The sequence below is a fragment of the Eleginops maclovinus genome, chromosome 9 (genome assembly GCF_036324505.1).
Source record: "Eleginops maclovinus isolate JMC-PN-2008 ecotype Puerto Natales chromosome 9, JC_Emac_rtc_rv5, whole genome shotgun sequence".
In the NCBI taxonomy this organism is placed as follows: Eukaryota; Metazoa; Chordata; class Actinopteri; order Perciformes; family Eleginopidae; genus Eleginops; species Eleginops maclovinus.
Genome location: NC_086357.1, coordinates 21777194 through 21804581, shown reverse-complemented (window position 1 = coordinate 21804581; position 27388 = coordinate 21777194). Strand labels below are relative to the sequence as shown.

Here is a 27388-nt window from a genome sequence, read left to right as displayed (position 1 = left end):
GTTTTTTAAAGAAAACCTGGCCGTCCACTCTAGGAAACATTATTTAGAGTCTTAACCTTTATGACTGTCACAAAGTGAAACAACAACCATCTTTTCTCTGCCCACGCAAAACTGCTAGCGTGACAGTACGGACGATCACTGTCACATGATTTTGATCAATTTCACCAAAAACCTTTCCAACTTTTTAGCTGTAGCTTCTGCTGTCTGTCTGTCTGTCTGTCTGTCTGTCTGTCTGTCTGTCTGTCTGTCTGTCTGTCTGTCTGTCTGTCTGTCTGTCTGTCTGTCTGTCTGTCTGTCTGTCTGTCTGTCTGTCTGTCTGTCTGTCTGTCTGTCTGTCTGTCTGTCTGTCTGTCTGTCTGTCTGTCTGTCTGTCTCTGTCCCGCTGTTACATGCTAGAGTCTAATGATTATGGGAAATTTAGTTTGATAAAGGCCAATGACAACAGCAAAAACAACAAATATGAGATTGGTTTGTTTTGTCACCTTTATCTTAATGCATATCCTTTTGTAAAATGTTCCCAGACTGAATTCATAGTTATTTATTTCAAATGTTACAGAGACTTTAACTGTATCTGTGCGTGAGGCTGCGTTGGAACCACATTTTTTGTTGGACCCCTGTTTCTTTCAAGTTCCCATCAAGTACAGTGCACACAGCAGGGGGGGGAGCTTGAAAGGATGTTACATTGGATTTTTCCACACTGCACAGATGATGACGTACTGGCATTTCTGAAGGAGCCCCCTCTACACACTCCCCATTGGCTGAGTGTTGAGGTGTTTTGCTCTGGGATTGGCTGACAGACAATAAAGGGGATTGAGGTAATTCACACCATGATGCAAAACAGTGAAACAAACCCAGAGGAAAAGGCGGTCCCCCACCCTTCACTGAATGAGTGTATTCCAGCCGGCAGTCTGTCAGTATAAAGATGTGTATTAAATCAGTAGACTGACAGTGATTTCATTGAGAACAATACATTTGCTGTTGTGAAAAGTTGTGTTTTTCCAAGTGGAGAAATGACATTAAATGATGTAACTTCAGGGCAGAGACCAAGACAGACTTCAGCTCTGTCTTACAAATGTTTTACTTAGTCTCTTTTTTTTTTATTCTATGTTGATTTTAGAATATTTAATGATTGATTTGTGATAGTTTTGAGTAATATCACAATATTTTATTCATGGGAATTTGATTATAACTCATCAAATAATCAGAGCTAATCTTCCATTTCATTGCCTTATTTGTACATTTGCACATTTCTCATTTTTATTTTTTAGTTCTAATTATTTGTTATTTGTTTTGCTTCTTTTTGTATTTGGCTGCTGCAACAAAAAAAACAAAAAAAAATCCGTTTGGGATGAATAAAGTATTTCTGATTCTGAGCTACGTGCACTCAGACGTAGCTCTGACATATTTTACAAGTGTGTATTGTGTATCTGGGAATTCTTTGCATTGGAAGCAGCACCTCCTTATCCACCAGCGCTCTACTTTGCTCCACCTCGACTTTAACATCAATCTCATAGCATGGCTGTATTTCTCTATCTTGTAAAATGTGGTTTCTTATTTAGATAATCAGACATTTGAGACGTTCCCTTTGTAGATCGCAGGTTGGATTTGGCTTTTATTACCAATTAATTTGCAGGAGGTGATAAGGAAAGGCAAGAAATCAATAGGAGCCTAGGCAACAGAGAAAAATGAAATGAGATTCTTGAGCGGGGAACCTTATCTGCGATCTGTTCCCACGCCTTGATTAACAACCATTCCCTTGAAATAAACCGAGTTAGAAACACTTTTGCTTCATTCATTTATTCACAGATTGGAAAACAATCCTAAAATAACACTTTTTTTTTTAATCATTTGGTCCCTCAAGGCTCAATACATTTGGATCAACAAAAGCAAAGTTGTTAAGAAAGCTCAACTTTTTTTTCTTTGAGAAATTAAGCGATTTACTAACAAGCAAGGAATACAGAAATACTTCTACTTTCAAGAGAGAAATCTTACAAAATCTCATCAGTTACAGCATTCTAGCATGACTCTCAAAAGTACAAAATCTCTAGGTCATACCAATGTTTCGGCTTCTGCCTTTTACCAAATGAGCGGTAAGTCAAGGTAAATCTCGTACCGTAAGTCTAAGAAAACATGAAGATTTGTACTAAAATGTTAACTCTCATGCAGACCTACACACAGCATCAATGCATTGACAGGCTACTGGTTAGTACACAAACACCATTTACCACAGTGTCTCCAGTTACACAGCATCTGTCTAACCTAATAAAGGACATCCATTTAGTCTAGTTCTGGTGACATTGTGCTTGTATACACAGCGATCTTTGTACACATGTACGGAAAATCAACCCGTATGGCAAATTCCTTTAGACTGTTGTGTTTGCTGTACTGACTCAGCTCGAAGACATTTTAGTTTTATATCTGTGGGAAATTAAGCTGTTTTCCACTTTCTCTAGCCCTGTCAGAATCTGCTGAGTAATTATTATCATCAGGGATGCATCAGCTCCATTATATCTGAGGGGGGGGGGATTTCATTTCCTTTCCGCTGATTAGCGCTGGTATAACAATTTTTGATTGCACAAAATTGTGCCTGAGCACATTGTGGTTCTTCGTGGTGAAATAATGTGTTGTCGGAGGGGAGCCTACTCCTTATTTGAGTTCACTTCCTTTCATCTCAGTCACTGCTCTCCTAATGAGGAACGCAGCATCTGCACTTAGCCACAAGAGGAGACTCCTGTCACGCTGCCAAGATAGATCTATTCTATGCAGGCTGGAAAGGAGCATCATCACACTCAGACAAAGAGAGGCGGATCATGTTTTTCTCCCCTGATTTTCTATGCAATGATTTCAATTAACTGCATGGTGATAGCCTCAAACAACTAGGAAAGGGAGACAGGGGATGAAAGGCGGAAATCCTTCTCATTTTGATTAGTATTCAACACCATCTTCTGCAGTGGCTCCCCTCCCTGCACGTGGGAGAAAACGGAAAGCCCAACAGCCCCTCTGAGACGGAGATTTTATGAGCGTGAATCAACCTGCTGCTACTGCTGAGGATGTGAAAACAGAGATCTGTGAGCAAAAGTGGGTTTTCCACATCATTCTTTCCCCACAGAACATAATCTGTTGTTGGGATTTCATTTGAATGGCAGTAATGGTTTGTTTTAATCGCACAGAGGAAGCCAAATAAGAGCAAAAACAAACCAAGGGAACCTAACAACAAACAACATCTTTGTTCGGTCTGGTTTTATAAGCCGGCAGGAAGTGAAGTCCTCGGCCCCCGAGGGAGGCATCTACTTCACTGTCAACTTTCTCAGGAGAAGAAGAGGGAGAGGAGGGGAAAACAAGAATGTCAGATGTGGACAAATGAAGACCATTCTGTGAGCCCCATGCACAAGAAAGCATGCCTTTCTTACAAATAAACACCAAATGTCTGTGAGGGCAGCCATCTTGTCTAATAGCTGTAATGTAACTGTTCATGTCAGAATCAAATTTTATGTCATATCTGTGACGATGAAGATCATACCCGAGTGCAAGTGGCTGTCTGTTAAGTCCTAACCTGTCCACTTCAGACCTGCCACTCTCAGTTATCATTGTCATTTCAGCAATGCACGTACCAAAATATATATTACAACTTATTCAACACACTAAAAAAAGACAACACACAGTTGTCACATAGCTTGGATGCATTTTCAGTCAAAAACACCGAACATCAGGACAAGTCAGACACAAGTCAGACACTTATGAAGACAACGTGATGCTTTATGTAAGCTTTCCTTGCCTTTGCTAACTGTATTATGTGTATCTGTTTATCTTTCTAAACCAATGGTTCCCAACCTTTTAGGCTTGATACCCCTTAAATCAAGCTAGGTCTAGTTCTGACATCAAGGCAAAAGAAAATCACTTAAGGACTGTTTCAAACAATGGGAGAAACCATCGACCAATCAGAGCTTTGTAGGCGGGATAAAAAATGGGGAGGTCATCTTCCAACAAAGCTAGCTAATTTAAAAAAACACGGCCACAAGCATGGAAGAGTTTGACAAAGCTGGACAAAAACTTGTTGAATATATTTAATAAATCAATGTTTCATGCAGCTAGAAATCTATCATGGCTTCAAGACTGAATTTTTAAAAAATGGCCTTAACTGCTGATTGCTCAGGACAAAACCAAATAATATAAAAATAAATATAATTCAGTGTAAAAAAGAAATATAAATTACTTAATTATCTCAGACTTCTCTTATGATCGCCACTGGATAGGACCTACTGATCTAAACAGCTAGTGTGATCAACTAGGTCATCTCACATGACTTGATTGATCATCAATGGTTTTTAGGAGTCATTTTCAGCTCATGAATAGTGATAAACGTACTACTTATGCATGATCATGGACTAGCTGTTGCGTCCAAATCTCTAGGTTTCTACTCATCTAATAGCACCTGGTTTCACAGTGGATCAACAAGTACAGAGGCCATGTTGGCCCTCAGCTTCACTCATTAATACTGGAGAGCAGAGACAAGACGGCAGCAGTAGAGACAGAGACGATGAACACAACTTACTACTAAAACTGAGATGTTTTGATAAGTTAGCTCTGTTTGTATTGTTTATGAATGAAAAAGGGCAACATTGAACACTTAATGATGACAGATCTGAAGACAGACATGCTGTGTTTCTAGTAGATCAGCTGTATGGAAGATTTAAAACATACATTTCCATTGTGTGTTTATGGGGCTGGATCACACCATTCAAGCTGACAATGACATTAACTGAGTCAAATCAAAACAGAGAGAAAAAGGTGTTTCAGCAGGATTGACGAGGAGGAGGACTGGAGCCCTGCTACACTGGGCTGTGGTCCGGAGAAGCGTGTGTGGCCGTCACCGTCACACATTCAGTGGCTGTGTCCTTGGTCCTGCGCAGGCCCGTGTACAGCCTCTCGCCCAGGTTAGCAGTCAGTTTGTCCATGAGCTCTGCCGTGATGGTCTGTGGGCCGTGGCCTGAGGAATCGGGCGCCTGAGGGAGCCAGAGCTCGTCCGGGGGCTCGGGATGGAGTTTGCTGTCCTCCTGAGGGTTGTGCTGCTCAACCTGCCCTCCATCTTTCTCTGAAAAAGAGGGATAACGAGGTGGTGGACAAGAGGGGGTGCGGCTTTCCACGACACCCTGCTCCTTGTTTTCCCCCCCGCTCTCAGCAGTCAAAGGCTCAACCTTTGGCGTGTCAGGTGTGCTGCCCGTCCCGTCGCTGGCCTCCTCATCAGGAGCGCTGACGATGCGGGGGAGTGTGCTGTGGTAGCTTGTGTCCAGAGGGTAGTTCACACTTTCCCCCCTGCGTAGCGGGGTCCTCTGTCTTTCAAAAGAGGTCTGGAAGTATCTCACACCCGGGTCGCTCCACTGCTTGTGCCGCTGCCACTGCTTGCGGAGGTGAATCCGTGACCGGTGCTTCCTCTGCGGCGACTCCTGCTGGTCAAACTGAGGGTCGTGACGGAGGAACTCGTGGAAGAGGGCGTCCGTCTTCTCATCTATGCTGTAGTCTCGCCGCATCAGCATTGGCGGTTGAGGCGAAGGCTGTGCAGCCTCTCGAGGTGTGAGCATCTGACCGTACGGTAACCAGCTAAGCGAACTTGCACCTGTTTCTATGGAAACTCCTCCACTGGCACCCAACAAGCTCTCATCCTTGGGTTCCTCCTCAAAGATGTGAGACTCAAAGCTCTCACCGATAGTGCCACTTCGACCTGCGCTGGTAAAGTGGTGCCTTTTCTCGTGGGCTGTTCTATCCTTAGGGCTGCTGCTGGCGCTCCCAAACAGTCGCAGTTCTTCTGGACAGCGACACGGAGCCTCGATCGACGTGTAGCCGCTGTCCATCTGCAGCAGTTTACGGGTCGATGTTTCTCCATCGCTGCTCCCTCGCTCTGAATCAGTGCTTTCCTGTTTCCTCCTTCCTCCCTCCTTCATCTCCAACCTCTCATCAATGAACACTGAAATGTCCTCTCCACCCTCTGCCTCATCCCCTAACTCCTGGGACGGGTAGCTGGGGATCCCTCGTCTCTCTGTCTCTGTGCGCCCGCCTAGCGAACACACGCTCTCAACATCGCTGCAGACGGAGTTTCTGTCGTTGTTGCTGCTGTGGTCGGAGGCGGCGTATTGTTCCAGTGTTGCGCGAAGGCTCCAGATGTCTTTGTAAAGGGACTGGGGTTCCTGGGGATCTAGGGGGTCCATGGGGTCTGCACCATCCCTTCTTAATAGGGACAGTGCTTCGTCCTGGGGATCAGGGGATAGGCCAATCACCCCTGGTCCTCCATGGCTGCAGCTAGCCTCCACCATCACCTCCACCTCTACCCTGTAGTGTGCACACAGGTGTGGAGAGATAAAATGAAAATAGTAAGGAGAGAAGGAAGGGGAGAAACACACACATTCGGAGAAACAAGTGTCAGTGTCAGAGCCTGAATAACACAATCAGCTGACATGGCTGTGTTCACAGTGCACACAATGATTTTCATGACTTGCAATGGCTGCTGTTGCATGTCCTCCAACTGAACTTAGCTGAATACTGATGCCATGCATGACCAAAACATTCATAGAAATCCCCTGCTTTCATTATAGTCAGCCGATTTAAAGAAAACAAGTTATATCAGGAGCAATAAACAGTAATTCAGCACCAAATGGCAACTTCAATGAAATTGCTTTTATTTTCAACAACAAACATCTGCAAAAATACACAGGAAATGCTGCTTTTGTTTAAACTAACATTTTGTAAAGGAACATAAACATTATATAAGAAAGTACTTGAGGAAACTGGTTATTTTTGTTGCAGTACCCTATATTGAGCTTAACTGTAACCTTTGCACTTTAGTGGACATCATGACATTATCAGATCATGTCAGCGGTGGAATGGTTTCCTATGCCAAAATAAACTCTGTGTCCCGATTCTCCACTTACATCTAAAAAAAAATGCACTCTGGGAATCCCCTAAATCGGACTCCAAATCATTAAAGTGGTTCTTGTTTACACGGATCTCATTACACACAGATAAGCCTGTGGTTGGATTACAGCAACACGGGATGTTGTGCTTTAAGCGTTAAACAAAACAATTTGTCTAAAAAGGATAAATTTACAGTTTTAAACACAATTCCCTTAAATTGTAACTTACCCTTCAATCGTTTTGATACTGATCGTTCACATTTGCTGTATCTCTGATCAACTAGCTTGTTAAAAACGACCACTTTTTCTACTTTTGCAATGATGTTTTTAAAAATAGCACACTTTTACGTACCGGAAAAGTGTTGAAGAATTGGGACGTAGAGCTAACTTCATCTAACTGTATATTATCGTTATCATAGTAAATGTTCTAGCTACGGTAAAGAAATGAGTGCAAGGCAGCAAAGCAGTGAACAGGATGAATGGCAAGGGAATTAAAGATACCTGCCGAGGGAGGGGGGTGGGGTGGAAGGAGGAGAGAGGAGGCGTGTGGTGGGGTGGCTGGGGCAGTAGGGGAGGTCCTGGGTGCGGGCGATGTACTGGATGAGGTCTATGTGGTGTGCGTCGTTGTCGTCCTGGTCCATGCTCTCACTGGCTGCTCGCTGACGCTGGAAATGTCTCCTCTTCGGGGAGCCTGGCTCACGGCAAACATGAGGGAAGAGAGCAGTGAGTTTTACAAGTTGCGTAACAGCAGTGAGTGAAGAGTGACACTTAATTCAGGAGAAAGCTTGTTGGGGTTTCTGAGGGGATTTTGTGATCTTGTTTTGGTCCCTTGAGTATCATCAACGAGGAAGTGTGTGTTTAGGATGAAGGGAATCGGCCGGGAGGATTTACTCCGGGGCTCAAATTGACTCAGAATGAGGAAACTTTACGTCACCGAGCCATCTGTCTTGGTCGTGTGTGTGTCGGTGTGTATATCCCTGTATTAGCAGCCAAAAGGCATCGCACAGTTGGTTCCTGGAGCCTCCTGCTTAACCAGTGTTGATTAACCAAGAGAGGAGATTAAATAAAACTGCCAAGACTACAACTTTATTTTCTCAGTTGTGATTTTTCAACAAGAACGTGTTGCACTTCCCCGCTCTGGCACAGATTGTTTCTAAATATATTTTTTACACTATCAAGGATCCTTTACCTCTGGTGTCCAGACTCGAGGCCCTCTGGCTGCTGTCCAGCTTCCATTTCTTGATCTTGAAGTAGGGACTGGCCCCCTCCAGACTAGCATGGCGCCGCAGTTTAGTGAAGAACTGCAGCACAGGACCCTGGCCTCCTGCAGCAAAAGGGGAACCCATGCTCCTCACCGAGGCCCCTTCTCCAACACTGACACTGCTGCCTCGGCCCCGGGGCCCCGCTCCCATCATCTCGATCTGAGAGACGGAGGGAGAAATGCAGTCAGAAAGAAAACCTGCCTTGACTTGTGGTGTGTGTGGAATCCCCTCTGACAGTGATGTTGCACACAGGCTTCCTTGTTTACCCATCAAACATCACTATTATTGGTCCTCCCTCGGGCTCCGTGACCCCATAATGTCCGTATGGATGACTCACTGGTTGACTGGCTCGAATAGCTGTTTGGTGTTCTTTCTTAAGAAAATGCACCACTCTACAAATTATTAACTCAACACAGTTCCTTTTGACCTATGAACTGCATTTTTCCAAATCACGAGCGCTAACAGGTGATTTGTATGCACACTCACAACTTGTTAAATATCTGCACTGTGTAGTTTTAACAATTCTCAGCAGGAGATTCACTGTGTGGCCTGATTTTCTAAGACATTTCTTCAACAAAGCTGTGACAAGTAGTTATTACTTGATGCAATATATGTGACAGATGTCGGAGGTAACTTACAGAGCTGGTTATTAGCTCCTTGGTGCCAAGAGCGATAGTGTTCTCACTGAAGCTGGTGTCCAACACAGAGTTCAGAGCATCTCCAGGGAGGGCACAGCTAGGGTTGACACTCAGGCTCGTCAGCGCTGTTTGTGGTAGTGGGCACAGCATCGGCTGAAAGGTACAAACACAAGAGAATTACATTTTTACTCCTTTTTAATTTCTTGAACGTGGATCTTTTCTACAAAGCTCTCAGGTTTTTTCCAGTTGTTCAATTGGACACCATGTACTCTAACTATTTCCATATTTTTTGTTTTACATATGAATAAATATGAAGTCCAGATCCTCTCTCCAGCTGTCATCCTTGTGAAATCAATGTGCTCAGCCTGTTGTAACGAGAGGTTCCTGATCCCTGTGTTCGGCTACATGTCGCCTACATTAGGGTTGATTCATTTTCTTGCCCCAACCTGAGTGATTGATGTACAAATTGACCCCAGTCAAGACTAACGATGCATTAGCTCCAATAGCAGGTTCAAGGCTGTCACCTGGAAGATGGAAAGTGCCGACTTAGCAACAGGGCGAGTCGTCATGGTGATGCTGTTCTCGGCCGAATCGCACTCGTGGATGGTGACTATCTTGAGGGCTGGGGAAGGGATGTGGAGGTGCGTGAGCCGGGCATTCTTCAGATGGTGGAAGTCGCCCTCGGTCAGAGTATACCTGAGGAGAACATAGGGTTGAATTAAAGAGGACATATTGTGCTCATTTTTAGATAATATTTTTATTCTGTGTCTCTACTGGGACATGCCTCCATGCTTTAATGTTCAAAACGCTCTTTATTTTTCTCATACTGCCTGTGCTGCAGCACCTCTTTTCACCCTCTGTCTGAAACCAGATCCCTGCTCTGATTTGTTAGCTGGCCAATGCGTTGGAGTGCTAGCCAAAAGCAGCGCGTGTGTTACATAGTGACGTCAATATGTTACTTAAGTAAACAAAGCAGTCCAATCGAGGCGTTTGTGAGAGAAACTCCCTCTCAATAAGTTATAAATCACAAAGCTAATCCTTGCACAAGAGGCAAACAGACACAGGGGGAATATCTGACTTCAGAACCTTATCAGAGCTGTACTGGATTCTGCATTTAGCCACGCATTTGCACATCATGCTCAGGGCCTTCAGAGAAAAAGCAGGAAAGCAAAATAATGAGGAAGGGTGACAGTTCCTTCTGCCCGGAGCATACATAATGCATTCTGAATGAATTATTAACCCTTAACTAGCATATAAGAGAGATGGACACGGTTAAATGTGGTAAGCATTGAAGCTGGAGTTCATGGATATTAAGGAAGGTTAAACATTGATAAAAGGAAATGAGGGCTTCTTTGTATGTTGGCTTTCTAACCTGCGGCCCTTCTCCTGGGCTTTCTTGCCATGATCGAAAAGCGCAGCCTCATTGAAGGAGACACGGCGACCCATTGTTCCCGTGGAGAGGAAGCGCTCGGTCTCCTGGTTGTGAGAGCTGGCCATTGACAGGCATTCGGACTCATCCACCCTGATGGTGATTTCTACCAGAGACACAATGGAAAAAAGACAGAGGAGGCAGACAGTTAATTAAATAGAAACGTGCGTAGGAAGATCGAGAGGTCATTGTTACTGTTAAAGACATTCATTTTATTGTAATGTTCTTAAAGTAAATGTGATCAGACCTATTTCAGCTCGACAAGTTCTCTAAGCCAGACCTAAATATGTCAACAGCATTCATGTTACCCAGAGGAAGAAGCCTTCTGACTGATGATTCCTGAGTTTCCCCAAGCTTCACCATCAAGTCAACCATTACATTCATTCAGTGAAATAATGAAACATAGTTAAACAGTTTAAGGTTTCACTGGTTGAATTGACTGTGGATTGAAGCAAAAATACTGTGCGAGTGCAAATTAGCAAACGGTTGCATGTTTAGGCTTAACTAAACTTGTAAACATTACTCACACTAGCATATTAGCATGCCAGGACACCCCTTTGACCTATAAGTAAAGCCTCACAGATCTTCTACCTTATAGCTCTACACTCCTACTCTTGTTTATCTCAAATTTTGTGAACTTCAGACCACATTATAGATCATGTTTCAGTTCATATATGACAGGATTAACATGGCTAAAGCTTAAGTCTGTCATAAAAGCGGGTTCCATGTGGTGATCAAGGGGTTCAGGTGTTGAGGTTGGTGTTGCATGTCACTCCTCGTCACTTTCAACTGTGATATAAACACATAATATCATACAAAAAAAACGTGTGTTGATCTGTTCCATGTACGCCAGGGGTGTCCAAACTACGGCCCGGGGGCCAAATGCGGCCCTCAGGCCATTTTGAATCGGCCCTCAGCAAATTCTGAAAGTATAATGGAATATGGCCCCAAATTAAACTTTTGCTTGTCTTATATTGTACTTCTCAAATATATGTTAACATATATTAATGAGCCCAATTTCAAATAAATCAGTCATTTAGAATGTAAAACATTTTCTAACAAATCTTAGTTGATAAAAAAAAACCCAATAACTTATTTCCATAACAAGCTTGAAATTTAACCTTCATATTTACTCTTATTATAAACAATCTGATGCTTCTGTTTTAAGGAATGAGCTGCCAACAACATTAATGAAACCCTTAAGAGAGACGGGATGTAGGCTGTTTTTTCCTTAAATCATTTGAAATTATCGCACATTATTCGCCTACATTTGATTTGTTTTGCTAACTTGTAACTTAACTTATGAGGCAATATTCACCTCTATAAGTGGCCCAGCTCTCTGTGTATTTTTCTGTATGTGGCCCTCTGTGAAAAAAGTTTGGACACCCCTGATGTATGCCCTTTTCACTGGCTTTAAGGGAAGTGAAGCCTTGATGTTTGGATATGTCTGTAGAGAGTGACTGGTAATATGACAAACTGCTGACTAAAATAAATGAAAGAAAAAGCCTGACAAAAGCAGTTTGGTGCCAAATGGATAGTTTCCGTTACTAAATCATTTTTATCTGAGATCTGAGTGCATTCACTGGTCCCAAAATGTCAAAATGTGGTCCAGGAGCGGCACAGCTACTTAAACTAATTGGGTTGAGATTGCAATATTGTAATGCAATGGATGTTACACTTTGTGCTGACGAGATAAAAATATCCCTGCTTCCATCAATCCAATCCCTCAATCTCCCAGCCTGCCCGTCTCCATTACTCCTCCCTCTCTCGGTTACTTGCCTTTTTTTTTTATCAGCTCCCTTATCCCCTCCTCCCTACATTTCTTCCTCTTTGTCTTACCATGGGTGGGCTGAGACTCCTCCACGTAGGTGGTGTTGGTTTTCTCAGGGTCATCGCTGGCCCTGGGGCACACAGAAACATTCAGATCAATGCTGGGACATGAACACCACTGAAGTCTGGCTTTCATCTGTCCAACCCTACTGATGTGGGCAGCAGCCACATGTGGGGCCACAGTAACAAGGCTTTGTGATCTGCTGGACTATTCTTTTCAATGTTTCAAAATCCAGCCATAAGGACAAGGCAATAAGTCTGAATTTTTACCACATTTCTTTTCTAAATGGCTGGCTGTATAATCAGTGAGTATTGACAGTAACTTGATAGCCTCTTGAACTGATAACGCATGGTGCTGTATTGGATTTTACAGACCCATTCATCTTAAATTGCACGGAAAAAACACACATTAAAGGTCACATTGTAAATGGGGTGAATAATGATTCCTTCTTTAAGTATATGCGCTCTTTAAACCTCCCTGTGTCAACTTCCTTTACTGCCGCTGACTTTCCATAGAAGTGTTTTTAATCCCGTACCTAGGAAGTAATTTATCAGGCATGAAAAAAGAAAGCTCTTTACAGACATTTCATCCCATCTGATTTTATTGGGCAGAACTACGCGTCTGTGCTTGTATGTGTGACTTGAGGGATTTCTCCGTCCACCTCGATCTGTGCTTCTTCTTGTCTTTCATTTCCTCTGTTGCTCCCTTATAGTGTGTGTGTGTGTGTGTGTGTGTGTGTGTGTGTGTGTGTGTGTGTGTGTGTGTGTGTGTGTGTGTGTGTGTGTGTGTGTGTGTATTCTCTGTGCACACCGGGCTTGGCGGAGAGACGGGATTAATCACCGCCGATGGCTGCTATGAAATCTCATTACACTCATCATTTGTACCAGTCTGCCCAATTCGCCCCTGCTCTCTCCGCCGGAAAGCCTTGTCTTTTCCCTGCTCAGCCTCTGTGCTATCGCTTTATCTGCATCTAGCGAGTGCGCTCTCATATATTCAAGTGTACTTGATGATGTATGCTGCTGTGGAGAGGGACAAAGCATCTGGAGGGTAGCCATGTTACTGCTGAATAAACACTGATGAATCACAAATAGATGGGCATGAATATTGAATGTATTTCCAGTAAGGTGTTTTTATAAAAAGCCCCTCAGAGTCCTGACACTCTAACAGCTGAGTTGCTTCATGCAGTCGATGCCAATGTTGTCCTGGTTTACCAGCATCTCTAACTCTATAGGGTTGCATTGTTTTTTCTACCACTTACTGCAAAACAGCTTGAGATGATTTAATTTGTTTAATGGATCACTGCTTTGTCTGTTAATGGAATCATACTGAAGATGTGTTCGGGATTCACCGTGTGGAGCAAAGTGGACGATTGCACAGGAAGTAGTTAGCTTCATTTGAAACTGAATGAGCCTGATATATTTAGCAGGTATACACATTCAACATAAGTACCAGGCTCTCTATATATAGTAATTGCATGTGAGCTAAGGAAGAGTAGTCTCGGTTGGTCAACTGTGTGTTTTTGTGTTTGTAAAAAAGCATCACCTGTGCATCTGTAAAGGCAGCCTTGTTAAGCAAAGCACTTTTTGAGGAGCCTAAATACCCAGGAATGGTGTGGCTTCCATTTCTGGGATGTTAAGTTTGTGATGGGTTCAACTGCATCATGATTAAATGACAGGGACACAAAGCAGCAAAATAATAATAAAAGAAACAATACCATGGTGGCACACGCTAGAGGTTTAAAGAAAGAGTTAAATGAACCCCCACTAACTCTCTATAAGGTTATATCTTTTTTCCAGTTTCTTTTCATTAGATTGTGCAGAAACCTTTATAAAGTCCACCCCTGATAAGGTCTTCACTGTTTGTTGCTTAGTGTTCTTGGTTTTGATCTTATACTTCTTAACTCATCATAAGTCACTCTACTGTAGCTTGGTGATGTGCTGAAATCCTGAATGTTATGGATGGTTTTTGCATCGTACCTGGCACAGAATTGGCCTCCTCTGCGGCAGGTTATGAGGAGGACAGAGATGAAGATCAACGTTCCTACCAGGAGGATGGACAGGATCACCAGGAGGAGCACGTAGCCATCCTGCTGCTCCTCAGCCTCAAATGGGATCTGCTGAAATACACAGAGGAGGGCAAAATGAATAAGATGCATATAAAGCTTATTAGTAACATTTATTCCTTTCCTTTTATGACTATTCTGCAGTGAAAAGGTCTATATGTAAAAGTATTTTACTGTACCGATGGATCTGCCAACTGTATGTTTGACTTATTACAATGACTTGTGAGTAGGCAGTGAAAGAGAGAGGTAGGTGATGACCTGTGCTGAATTTGGACATTAAGTGTGGTAGTTCAAAAGGGCCAACCAAACACTTCCCACATAAGCACTCTACATACTGAAGCTATCCACTAATGCAGCACCTCTCGGTGTAATGGAAAGACATAGTAACAAGTCTATACTTGTCAAAATGTTATTTTCTAAAGGCTTCACATTTGACTGTGTGTCGATGCAGGTTTGACGGAAAGAGGAGAGCAGAACATTTCCAAAGACTTGCTCTCTTTTTAGAAAATAAAAAACATTTAAACAGAAAACAATAGAAAAACCTGCTCTGAATATGCCATTTCCATACTGACACATGAAGTGCAGCCAAGACTTGAGGCCGTCACTGTGCAGCTGTTGTATTTTCCCAGTAACACCGTGCAGCTTAAAGGATTGATTTAGCCCCACTGGCTGGTTGGCCTGCATAAAGTAAATCTATAAATGCAACAGTGAAATGAATCATTAAATGCCATGGCTATTAACCTGTCTACAGTGTACCTGAGCTATGGCAAAGCTCTCACAGGGAGGACAGCAGCTTAGTGAATTAACCACCCAAGGCGCGCCGGTAGAGGCTCTATAGTATCTATAGTTACGATTTACAAGTCGTTTCTCAAGCATGAACACGTTTCAACAGAGGAGGATCTCTGGAGAGCCCTCCCTCTTTATTCATTGGGAAACAAATGTTGTACAATCCATCATGTCAGCTCACACAAAAGAAGATGTCAAGATATTTCTGATAAACCTTTAATTTTCACTGCTTAAATGTGATTGTCTATCTTATAAAGAAAACGGTATGAGGCATTGTGCATCCATCTGTAGATGCGCATAACGTCGAGCCCACAATCATTCCTTAAAACAGCTGTTAGCTGGGAATCACATTTCTCTGTGGACAATCTAACATGATTTATTAAGATATAAAATCAGTGAATGATAAATAAATAAAAGGTCAAATTAATTATGAAAGTAACAAGGACATAAACATGAAAAATGACACTCAATACATTTCTCTCCGTAGTCTCAGTACTATGATGTATTATTTCATTTAGCAGGGTTTATGTTTTTAATGACACATTTTTCCTTAGTGGTTCAAAATAATGCAGTGTATTTGTTTATTATTAAACTGCCCATTTTATAGATTTATTTCAAAAATGTTACAGCTGAATTTTCCTTATGTATTTAATTTAATAGAGAAAATGTGTTTGCTAAGTTCCTCTATGCCCATATACGCTACAGAACAAGTATTTGAATGGTTCGGTTGCTGCACAATAGCTGCCCACTGCTCCTAGTACTAGGATGGGTTAAATGCAGAGGACCAATTTCACTGTGTGTGCTCTGCTGTGTGTATGTATGTGACTAATAAAGAGGGTTTCATCCTCCGATTCTATCTATCTATCTCTATGAGTTGGAGGGTAAAGAACAACAGCAGGCCTTTCCCTTTTTTGGATTAACCAATGTTATGTGAAAGAAAACAGACTTTACATATCATCACAATGACCCTTTAGTGACCCCATAGATGTTACGAGTATTCTGAGGACGTACGGCAAGTTTTGATGATCCCTACATTCTGACGTCACGTTTTAATTTGTCTGCGAGGGGAAATTAAAGCTGAGATTAGAGCAGAGATGTAATTATATCAGGTCCAGGTCAGGATGTTCTCTATTAGCCAGTCAATTGGCCAGAAGAGAAAATTAGGGGAAAGTATGGTTCTGGTGGTGAGCGGGACACAACACACACAAACAGGAAGTTGGAGAATAAGCCAGTGGCCAAAGGCAGACTTACTGTGGAGTTTTCTGGTAGGATGTTCCAGACGGTAGACTCATTGCTCATGGTCCAGGCCAACTAGAGATTCCCCCTGAGAGATCAGAGATCACACACACACACACACACACACACACACACACACACACACACACACACACACACACACACACACACACACACACACACACACACACACACACACACACACACACACACACACACACACACACACACACACACACACACACACACACACACACACACACACACACACACACACACACACACACACACACACACACAGAGGAAATGACTGTTACCGGAGCTGTTTATCAAAACACAAAGTCAGCCACCAGAGACACTGCGATTCATCTGTGATAATAAATCCACACATACTGCACATGTCAACATAAAACCAAACCTCTCTGAATGTATAGAATAAAGAATGCCTTCCGTTATTGATGCCTGGTGTGTAGCAACACACTGTATGGAGTGATTGAAGTGCTGCAGAAAAATCCTGTTGCATCTAACAGCCGTTAAAGACTGCAAGACGAAGCAGAAACAAAACGTATGTGTGTACGGTGTGTGTGCTTGTGCTCATGCGTTGAATCCCACAGAAGATGTAAATCGTAGCATCTCAGCTGCAAATCATCTCCCATATAATTCCATATCAGCCTGAAGACTCTACTTGCCTCCCACACGCAGAGAAACACAGAACAGAGAGAAAAAGCAGCTTTTATTAAACACCAGCTCCAGCAGTTCCACTAGCGCTGCTGCTGCTGCTATGCGTTTGCTTTTACAGATCATGGCCATTATTACAGCTATTGCTGCACCAAACGCCCACATACACACACCCTGGATAGATCTACTCACCCAGCAGGGTAGTAGATACATGCCAGCAGCACTCGGCGCTCCTTGCTTGCCTGCCAGTTACTGCAGCACTTAACTTCAGCACCACAACCTGTACGCTATTCCCGAGCTGTTTGTGGCAACCCAGTCTAACTCCCTGCATCTAGCTTTCAAGCATGAAAACAGTTACTGGAAACACATCAGGCTGTGACCAGAATGCTTTCCCTTGCAGTATTGTACCACATCCTGCTCTTTTACCAACCCAGCATCTTACCCTGATGGAGGGCTGTGCGCAGCAGCAGCTCTGGATGTGTGTGTCAGGCTGTGTCTCAGGAGTCTCCTCCTCAGCTCCCTTGCTGCATCCTCAGTCACCTCAGCCCAAGCAGTACGACTGAGCCTGAGCAGCAGTGATCCCCCTCAGGGCTGGCCCACCGGCCCTGGAGCAACAGGATGGCAGTGCTTCATGGCTGATAACAAACACACGGCAGAACGATTGGTTAATTATTCAGTTAGTGTGGATACGTTTGACATTGCATAGTTGTAGTGCATTCAACAAATGCACTAACAGTTTACACAGTCTGTGGAGTAGAGATGATCATGGAAAAACAGTCATTAATAAAAAATGAATGACTCAAAACATGAGACTCAAGGGAACATGTTCTTTGAACAATTTTAACAACATTAAAACACACTCAAACTTCCTCACTGTATCATTACAATGCAGTAATATAGCTGATGATCAGATATAAATGACAGTTATTCTTTCACCATTATTCCTGGTTGGTAGGACAGATAAACATTTGTAATTATGAAAATATAGTCTTGTACTATTTTTTAAACATTTCTTACTTCCATGCAACCCTGATGATTTCTATATTGATGGTTGACTGAGCAGATGGTAAGACACGGGTGTCCCAGCAATGCCATATCCCTTCACGCTTGACAACATTTCCGAATATCTATGCCAGCTGCATAACTGCTATTATACTGGGTATCGTTTTCGCTTTGAGAAGCCTTTTATTATTCGTCCCATCATACCCAAAGTACCTCCTAGAACTGAATATGAGTGCTATGGTAAGTTTAGACCTTGTAATAACATGTTTAAAATGAGAAAATACTGCACAAATAAACCATGCCGTTTCTTATTTCTCGGTAGTCGATACTGCAATATGTTTCCCTCCCGGAATATAAGCCTGGTCTCTGGCAGCTGCTTCCTCATGGAGGTTTGGGTGATAAAATCTACTGCAAGAAGGCAACATCCCATCACATTACGAGATGAAATGAAGCCGATAGATAAGTTTAAAAACGGATGAAAAGCAGGTACACTCCCAGCAGCGAAGTGAGGTTAATAAAAATGCCATCTTGATATTTCACAGGCGCCTCTGATTTTCATCAGTCCGGTGACACCGACAGAGGAGGCAGCTCACGGTTTGAATTGGCTGCACAAACACACACGAGCAGGCATGCAGCAGAGGAAGCACTTACCTGAACAACCGACCGGGTCCATACAGGGGGTGGAGGGGCAAAGCCAATAACGCAGAACTCTTCTGTGAACACTTTAATGTGGATTTTAAAGCTAAAAGTATTTATGAATGAAACCCCACTGCTTAAGACACGCCCACCACCCAGTCAGAGGAGCACCACGTGACGCAAGGAGTGAGGTAGAGCTGAGTGATGAAGGGCTTCTCCAAATTAGCCTCATGCTCAGTCAGTCATACACAGACAGGGGTGCTGTGTCCGTAGGGGTGTCTCAATGAATATAAACTTTGATTAAAATACTATATTATTCGTGTATTATACATGATTACAGGCAGTCATTCGTGCAGTAGTGGGATGAATAGTAGATCAGTTCATACGGTGTCTATCTATAGTTTTTGTTTAAAACGCCATACAAGTTTTCTCTCGTCCATGCAGTGATATAGGCGAACACAAACCTGGTCCGGTATCAAAGTATTAGATCACGATCTGTTGCTGATCTTGTACAATAACACGTGGGTTTTGCGCCATCTCCTGGTGTTAAGTGCGCATTAGTTTATAACGAAGAAACAGTCAATGATTAAGATAAGTTTGGCCCAATATGTTAACCCCATCCTAATTTATACAGCGCGGGTCTTCCCCAAATTTTGATTTCTAAAAGCGTTCAATGTGAACCCTGCAAGGACCGACTCAGTATTTTAAACACTGTTTTGGATACTGTTTTTTGCGACTCTTTACTGTTTCTGAAGCGTGATACATTTAAAGAATAAAACAGTACTTACTTATTTCCCAAATTCCTCTCACAATATCATAAATGACCGTCTTAACTCATCCAAAATAGCTAACCTCAGCCTGACCTTCCAAATGACTACACTACCCTGCATCCTTTGCGCACACCGCAAAGTCTTATGGGTAGGTTACGAACGTCCTTGTCCTACCAAGCTCACACCGACTGGTTTCACGCAAGGGCTTGAGGATCTCTGTCATTCACTTGAACTTGATTAAAGTCACATTTTCAGACATGATGTCAGCAAGATTTCTCCGCCGTGCTCTCCCCATGGTGAGGCAGGCTCGCTCCTACGCCGACGTGGTTCCCAGTGGCCCGCAGATGTCCTTCACGTTCGCCTCCCCGACACGGGTAACAGCCAGGCTCCACAGGCCCTGCTAGCTCCATGGCTAACTATTTTTTATTGTTGAATTGTACGGTCACAGTTGGAAGTCTGCCTCTGAGTGGTTAGGCAGTGTGTGTAGGTTTGTCATCATTGCTTGTATGCATGGTGTACTACGTGTTGCATGCGTGCAGACAACAGGAGCTAGCACTGTTGGTAAAGGATTTAGCTTAACTCGCTAACGATAGCATGCATAGCTGTCATTCACTGTCTTTGACAAGCAATGTGGCAAAGTAACGTTATACTATGCGGTAAGGATACCACTCTTTTCTTTAAGCTTACAGGGGATATATGTTTTTCCTTTTTAATGTCGTAATCTTATATTACATCCACTGTGAAACCGTCATTTAGCAGGAGTGTTAAATGCTCCCTAACCTTGAGGTGCATTTCTAAATTCAGTCCACTGTTCCTGCAGTTTTACACATGGATTCATGTCTAGTTTACATTCTGCTGCAGATCTAATTTATTCAGTTCAATCAAAACAAAACAAAAACGTTTATTATCAGACAAAATGGTTGCATTAAAAGTAAACAGAGAGATGAATGACTATGGATGTATCATATTACAATGCCTATTGATATGCTCTGTTCCATTTCCATTTCTACAGTTTTCAGTCTGACAGCTGCATAGTTGATCAGACAGTGATTGACATGTCAACTGTGGCAGAGACGTCCATAAGTCAACTAATCTCTCCATCCCCTGTCTCCACTCTCCAGGTGTTTTTCAAAGAAGCCAGTGTGAAACAGGTTGATGTGCCCACACTCAACGGTGTGTTCGGTATCCTTCCTGCCCACGTACCCACCCTGCAGGTTCTCCGGCCTGGCGTTGTCACAATCTTCAATGATGACGGCTCTGCTACCAAATACTTTGGTAAGATTTGACTTTCCGAAAGTCTAAATGAATTAATAAGGTCACTTCAACCTAATTGTTAATATTCCTGGTGGTAAAATGTATAGAGGTCTTTAAACATTGACCTCTCTTTGTAGGAAAACAACAGACAACAATGCTTTATCTTTTATACACATAGCCACACAAGAATAAATATCTGATGGATGTATGATTATCTTAACCACTGTGACTCTTTTGGCAATAGTTTTTCAATTTTAATATCTGATTTCATAAGTCAACTAAGGCTTAAATGATGTCAGTCTTACTCTAGAAAAGCTTATGTACTACTTGCACACCAAACGGCACAATTATCAGACTAGACCACACATTTAGAAATAAGAACGTTTATTAATTATTGATCTGAAAAGCTGAAACATTAGTGTTCTTTACTATATGAAAATCTAAGTTACTTGCAGCTGATGGCCAGAAAATAAGGCAGGATTGACTTTAAAAACAGACGACTGTATGCTTGTGTATGTAGTAACACTGTTTTTTGTGTGTGTTCTCAGTGAGCAGTGGGTCAGTTACAGTCAACGCTGATTCTTCAGTGCAACTGCTCGTGGAGGAGGCTGCTACTTTGGACCAGCTGGACATTGATGTGAGTATAATGTCAAGGTTATATGCCTTTCAATATCTCTGGAAGTTTTAATGTCAATGCGCAGATTTATTATATATTTTGCTTTTTTTTTTAATGTGTAAACGTGTTGACCTTTTTAATTTATCAGGTAGTGTATTCACTGTATTTGCCTAAATGTATTTTATCTACCAACACTTTTACATTTTTAAATTCTAGATTTTCAAAATATTGCAATTAATTTATTTATAAAAATCCAAATTGTAAATATGACATATTCAAATGTTTTCCATATCTTTGCAACCTTTATCTATTCAGCCGTGATGAGCCTATTCTTAAAATAATACATAAACATGTAGTGAAGGTTTTTGCAGTGTCCTAATAAAATGTTTACATGGTAAAACAGGGGGAAAATCAAATGTTCACAAGCAGTCTATGTTATGACATCGAATCTGGTATTTTGCATTGTTTATACACAAGAGGGCAAGTCTTCCCCAATGAAAAATCAATACTGAACAGCAGAAAACTCAATAACTGAATATTAATACTATTTAAAGAATAAAACACAACCACTGATTCAAGTAGTCCAATCACACACTTAATCCAAGTCTCACAAAAGTGGTATGCAATAGTTTAAGGCTTAACTGTTGGGTATTGTATTATATTGTACGGGCAATTCTTGTTCGCTTTAATGATTTGAACTCATATCGTGATTGATCTTAGTATAAACTGTGTAATGAGTTATTATATTCTACTGCATTTTGAATGAGGTAGCCATAATTGCTTGGATCTATATGTGTATCATTTATGGAGTATCGTGAACACATCATTTAAATTTGAGGACTGATATTCAGAATATCTCAAGGAAGCCTTCTTTAAAAACACCACAGGTCTTTTGCAGTCATTTATTGAAACTCTAACCGTGTGTTCACTTTTCCAGCATTATTGCCTCGACAATATGTGATTGTTGTTGAACCATTTTTCTACTAGTTGAACTTATTTCCTTTGGCCTATTGTTTTTGTTTTATACACCATTGAATACAATTTTCTCTCTTCATTTTTACTTAACAAAACCCGCGCGAACAGGGCAGCAATTACCTTTGTACCTGTGCTGTCCTTGATTGGTTTTAATCAGCTCCTTTGTTCTGCAATTAGCTCTCAGATTTGATTTCTCCGTGAAGTGGGCAAGGCAAAAGAACGAGTTTCTTGCTTGATGTTATTACGATGGTGTATGTTGTTTGTTTTTTTCAGTCTGGCACCTTTTCATAGAACAAAAATCACAAAGCATCTTAGAAAAGTGCACATTTTATTGAAAATTAGAACATTCAAAGTGTTTTTAATAATAGTATAAAGTGAAATAAATAATTAAACCTTTACAACAGACCTTAGTTTAAGACCTTATTGGGGATTTTCAAAATCTGGCAAAAACGAATGTGTGTATGTTGTATGTCTTTTGGAGTGTGTGTGTTTAAAAGGTGTACACCTATAGGGCTGATGTCATTCTGTACCGCTCACTATCTTCAAAGAACATGCAAAGTACATTTTTGTCACACATTTGGTTAGATCTTTGGGTGTTCTTTCAAAAGAGACATCTGCTTTGTCACATTTGGAACATGTGAAGTTATGGAAGCTGTCTTCTTGTACTTTCACTCTGAACGTCTAGCAGGGATCGCTAGGTGTTAACAAATGGTGTCTGCACGACGTTGGTCCAGTGTGCCTCAGTCAATTCTTTATGGATCTTTTGTATTGATGAGATTTGTTTGATTAGTGTATAAATGCAATTTGTTGAGGGATCCACAATTACTGATTGTCCAACTTGGTTTGAGCCCCTGCAGGGAGATGGTCTTTGACAGCAGAGACTGTTCTTTGATCCCATGATGGATTTTTTCCCCCTCATTTTGATCCTCTGTGCTGATGAGCGTCTCTCAGCTGATGATTATCCGTCTGATCAGCGTTGAAGTTGGACTTCAATGTTGAGTCTTTGTTTAAATGTCAATCTTGTTAATGCTAGGCTGCGTTACTATGCTATAGCCTCAGAGGTGTCTGTCTTTGACCTTGGGCAGTGCCAGTGTCACTGTCAAGTTGACTTCGTAGCAGTAAATTAGTTATTTTTTCCTAAATGTCCTCCCCTCTGCTGTGAAAATGCACATAGGCCCACGTTGCTAATAAGGAGGGAAAGGTCAGTCACTGTTGAGTTATAGCAGATGTGTCAAATCCCTACTGGGAGACCTTTAACTTCCAGCTATGTTTGGCATTTCTCGTGTCTAATCACTACTGTGACAAATGGAGCTTTCACAGCAAAGAGGCAGTGGGGATATTCTCTGCCCGTCTGCAGTTTTGATTAGTCGTTGCTCAGCCTTGCTTCCCTGAACTTCTACATGACAGTCCACCCCTAAAATGCTTTTATTTAAAGAGTAAAGCTTTGCAGACTGTTATTCTGACCATGAATTCTCTGAAAAATGTGCAAGGTTAAGGCTATTTGAGTGAGAAAGATAATAAATGTGTTGAATTTGACTCAAAACTCAATCCAGATTGTGTGTTTTATCATTTGCTGTTCTGTGTTTCTCATTGTAACAAATTCTATTCTTCTGTCTATTTTTAGACTGCCAAGGCCAACCTGGAGCAGGCCCAGTCTGAATTGTCCGGCATTTCTGACGAGGCAGGGAGGGCAGCGGCTCAGATCAGCGTAGAGGCTAATGAGGCCATCGTCAAGGCTCTTGCATAGATCTGTGGTAAGACATCTCAGCTGCTGCACCATGATCTGTTAATGACTTAAATACAACACGAACACTATGCACATATTCACAGTTGTTTATAGAATAGAAGATGGAAATACTGACAAGAAATTAGGTCATTTTTAAACTGAGTCACTGTGTTTCTCCCCCCTCCCCCTTTTATAGGTAATCTTTTCTTTTTCTTTGATGGAAATAAAGGTCCATCTGTGTTTCCAGTCCAGTCACGCCAGTGTCCAGAAGATTCCATGCTTGCTTTGTACAGTGGATAAAATTACAAAATAAATTTATTTGGAAATACCTGCTGGCAGAGTGTGTGGGGTTTTCTTTAACTGTGGCTCAGTCCTGCTTCTTAATGATGATCACATGTAGTATGAGACAAGAGTAACTGACTCCCAGAGACTTGTGCAATTCAGAACAGACCTGTGGTGCACAAAAGCTAATAAACATGACTTGTGGAAGTCTCACATATTTTCTTTGGAAAGCTTTTCCCTTTTAAGAACTTTTCTCATTAAGCAGATTCGACATGTCGTGTGGAAAAAGTTATTCAAATAGAAAATTCTGTGGCATTTTGTTGGACATGTAGTGAATGTTTCTGCCACTTGGGGGCAGCAGATATCAGCACTATGTGTGACCAGAACATTTCAGATAATTAGATTTATTTTTCCACTTCTTGTTCAACCCCAGTTTTAGAGAAGGTCATTTTATGTGTCATGTAACCACTGCTTGTTGTGATTTTCCTTCAAGGCTTCCTCTATTTATGTATTTCTGTGTATCTGCTCTTATCTGGTAAAAGCTTAGTCACTGTTACTGTTGCAGGCCCACCAGAGGTTTGGAGTTATTTGGAATCCCTCTCTTGATTTTAAATGTGTTGGCAGTGCTTGTTTGTTGTGAGTTATGACCTCAGGCTTCTGTGACAAAGCCAGGAAAGTCATTCGCTGCCCATCCTGCGGAAAGCGCGGCCTTTCTCTTGTTTCATAACCACAGGTTTCAGCTCGGGCTCTCTCCAGGAGGCCCTGACCTCATTCACGTGCCAATATGAGTCTTTCAGAGCTGAAACCACAATCGGTTTATTTTGAATGTCAAAACCCTTGAGGGCCATTAACAAGTGTGAGTACAGTGGAAGTATGAGGGTTTACACAGAAATATTTTCATGACTGCTGATGATGTTTTAAAAGGCTGCTTTAAACTCTGGCATCAATTTAAAAACAATTAATAGTTTTTCCAGGGAGGAAACCTCAGTAATAAGTGAAGACTAATAAAGGCATGTTTTATAACCGTCCAAATCTCTTTCCATTGATCAGGCACGTGCTGAGTAGTCTTGCAGTCTGTGACTTAGGTCATTATTCATTAATTAAAAAAAACTACTTCTCATCACCTCACACATCCTGCTCTTTGTTTTCCTTTCCAACCGGTCTGTCTCTTTCATGAAACCCTTCTCGTCCCAGCTGCAGGCTCACACTCACTCATCAGTCAGCCCTCGGTGCTGGAGACACTTCAGACAAATGAGATGAAACGGCCCTGTCAAAACCACAACTTCTTTAATCCAGATTTCTGATAGGGGATGTTGAAACTAAGGTGTAGTTTGTACAATTCTCTTTTTCTAGAATCTCGTCGAAAGGCGAAGCAGAAAATGTTGAGGACATTCCCACTGTGATAAAGGAACAAGTCTGTTGGGGCTGTAGCTCTTCAGATTTAGATTTTGGTGGATTTACACTGTCATGCTGGACATTTTTAGTGTCAAGCAATGAGTCAGAGGTGAATCATTACATTTTTTTTTTTGTGTGTGTACAGCAGTATCCATCAATAACTGCCTCAGCCACATAGCGTAATGAAGCTAATGTATCATAATCCAACTCTCTGACCTGAATGCGAAAGTGCTGCCCATTGATATGGAAGCAATAGAGTGCTGTACATTGATAAAGGACCATGTGTGTTCGGTGAGAGCCCTTACTCAAGAGCCACTCGATGGTGTTCCAGGGCTGATGAGGCCTGCGATAATAAGTCGCTGTCTATCTCCCATGGATGGCCGTGTACTGCAATTAAAAGATTTAACCGTCTGCGCCCAGGAGTGAATAACATGATGCATGCTATGACAATGCATGGTATCATCTTTGAGTGGTACTCCAACACAAAGCGGCTCCCAGCTTTGTGCGCGCTTCATCAGGCTATATTTATCGAGTCCACCGTGGTAGGAATAATGACCAGCCCATGTGAATCATCATCGCTTAGGATGATGTCAGCTCTCAAATGATAGTAGTGTATTCTTTAAAAGTGATCGTGAACATTAATGCCTCTAGTGTCATCGGCAGCTGTTTAAACCCAAATAATGTAGTGTGGTCTGGTAGAAACAGCTCATAGCTCTACATTTAATGATTCATCAACTATTATGATATTGTATTTACTATTCAAAATCAAGAAAGCATGAAACTGTGCTCTTCTTTTAGATGTGTGGTTATATAAAACGTGTGCTCCAAAGAACAAAAAATGGCAATTAACATTAAAATGGTGTGGTTTTTGACCAAATGCGTAGAAAAATAAGGATATTTTCAAACAGCCTCAGCAGTACTTTATGATGAGAGCCAATTTTCCGATGCAACCATGCTGTGATTCTGAGATAATGTCACAATACTAATACTACAAATGTTTTACTCTTTTTTGTGTCAATCTTCTGACATTTATATAGACTAATTATTAGAAATATTTTATTTGTGGATGATAGTGGCAAAAACAAAGTAGTGCATAACAGAAAAGGACAAAAGATGAAAACCAATTGAGGGATGGAAATTGATTTGAGTGTGGTATGGTTAGGCCTGTACCCTGGCATCTGTCGCTGTAATGGGAAGAGCTCACAGTCAAGTGGTGGGCAATAAAATGAGTCATAAAGCCAATGGAAAGAATTTTCTTTAAGGAAATGGCGGCGGCTCCAACATGACACACACACATTGGCTATAAAAACAGTGTCACATTTTCCTGTATGCCGCATGATCGTCCTGATCTTATTGCATTTGTGTGGATTGGGATTTGTAATGACTTTAACCTCATCAGACTTTGAAACACAGACGAGAGTCTCTCAGTAGACACTCAAACCAAAATCCTCTTTATCTCTTTTATATCAATGCTCGTTAGCCTCATGAAATCATGGGACACACTTCACATGCACCCCCATTGACATTTCACTCCTCATGATAATGATTGTTCAGGCATCGGGAGACCTGTTAATTTATCAGTAACAATTATGAAACAATTAAATGGTGTAATAGGTGAATAATAGGGGAGTTATGCATAAAACGGGGGTGTCACAGATGATGCATTATGAGAGGGATCTGATTTTTAAACAGGTGCTGTGACTCATCGAAGAGCATCAAGATACTTTTCGATTAAAATGAAAAGGTATGAGATCACTCTTTCGATTAGTCATTTCCAGAAAGAAATGTCTTGTTTTGATTTGGTCAATCAGCAAGAACAACAAATGCTTTCAATGAGCCGAAACATTTGTCTGTCTTGTTGGTCCCGTTTTTGTTTGCGCTGTATCCGAGGCCAGCCTATTCCTT

At 41.8% G+C, this 27388-nt stretch overlaps 2 protein-coding genes across 4 annotated transcripts; one reads left to right on the top strand and one right to left on the bottom strand.

Moving 5' to 3' along the window:
• Window positions 1-1781: 1781 nt before the first annotated feature.
• On the bottom strand, window positions 1782-18630 carry cbarpb (CACN subunit beta associated regulatory protein b). 2 transcript variants are annotated; one of them, XM_063892165.1, is made up of 11 exons: window positions 18481-18630; window positions 17270-17462; window positions 16165-16237; window positions 14042-14181; window positions 12074-12135; window positions 10178-10340; window positions 9330-9501; window positions 8806-8958; window positions 8095-8326; window positions 7407-7596; window positions 1782-6324 (listed from the first exon to the last, which is right to left on the bottom strand). In XM_063892165.1, exons 3-11 carry the CDS (start codon window positions 16210-16212, stop codon window positions 4830-4832), a joined length of 2655 nt encoding a protein of 884 aa, XP_063748235.1. In that variant the 5' UTR covers window positions 16213-16237; window positions 17270-17462; window positions 18481-18630; the 3' UTR covers window positions 1782-4829. The 2 variants fall into 2 exon arrangements, with proteins under 2 accessions (XP_063748235.1, XP_063748236.1); XM_063892166.1 differs by having other exon boundaries at window positions 14042-14178.
• A 722-nt stretch (window positions 18631-19352) lies between these two features.
• Window positions 19353-24134, top strand: atp5f1d (ATP synthase F1 subunit delta). 2 transcript variants are annotated; one of them, XM_063892340.1, is made up of 5 exons: window positions 19353-19609; window positions 20357-20510; window positions 21038-21126; window positions 23705-23834; window positions 24036-24134. In XM_063892340.1, the coding sequence occupies exons 1-4, from the start codon at window positions 19493-19495 to the stop codon at window positions 23825-23827; spliced, it is 483 nt and encodes a 160-aa protein (XP_063748410.1). In that variant the 5' UTR covers window positions 19353-19492; the 3' UTR covers window positions 23828-23834; window positions 24036-24134. The 2 variants fall into 2 exon arrangements, with proteins under 2 accessions (XP_063748410.1, XP_063748409.1); XM_063892339.1 differs by having other exon boundaries at window positions 24003-24134.
• Window positions 24135-27388: the final 3254 nt, after the last annotated feature.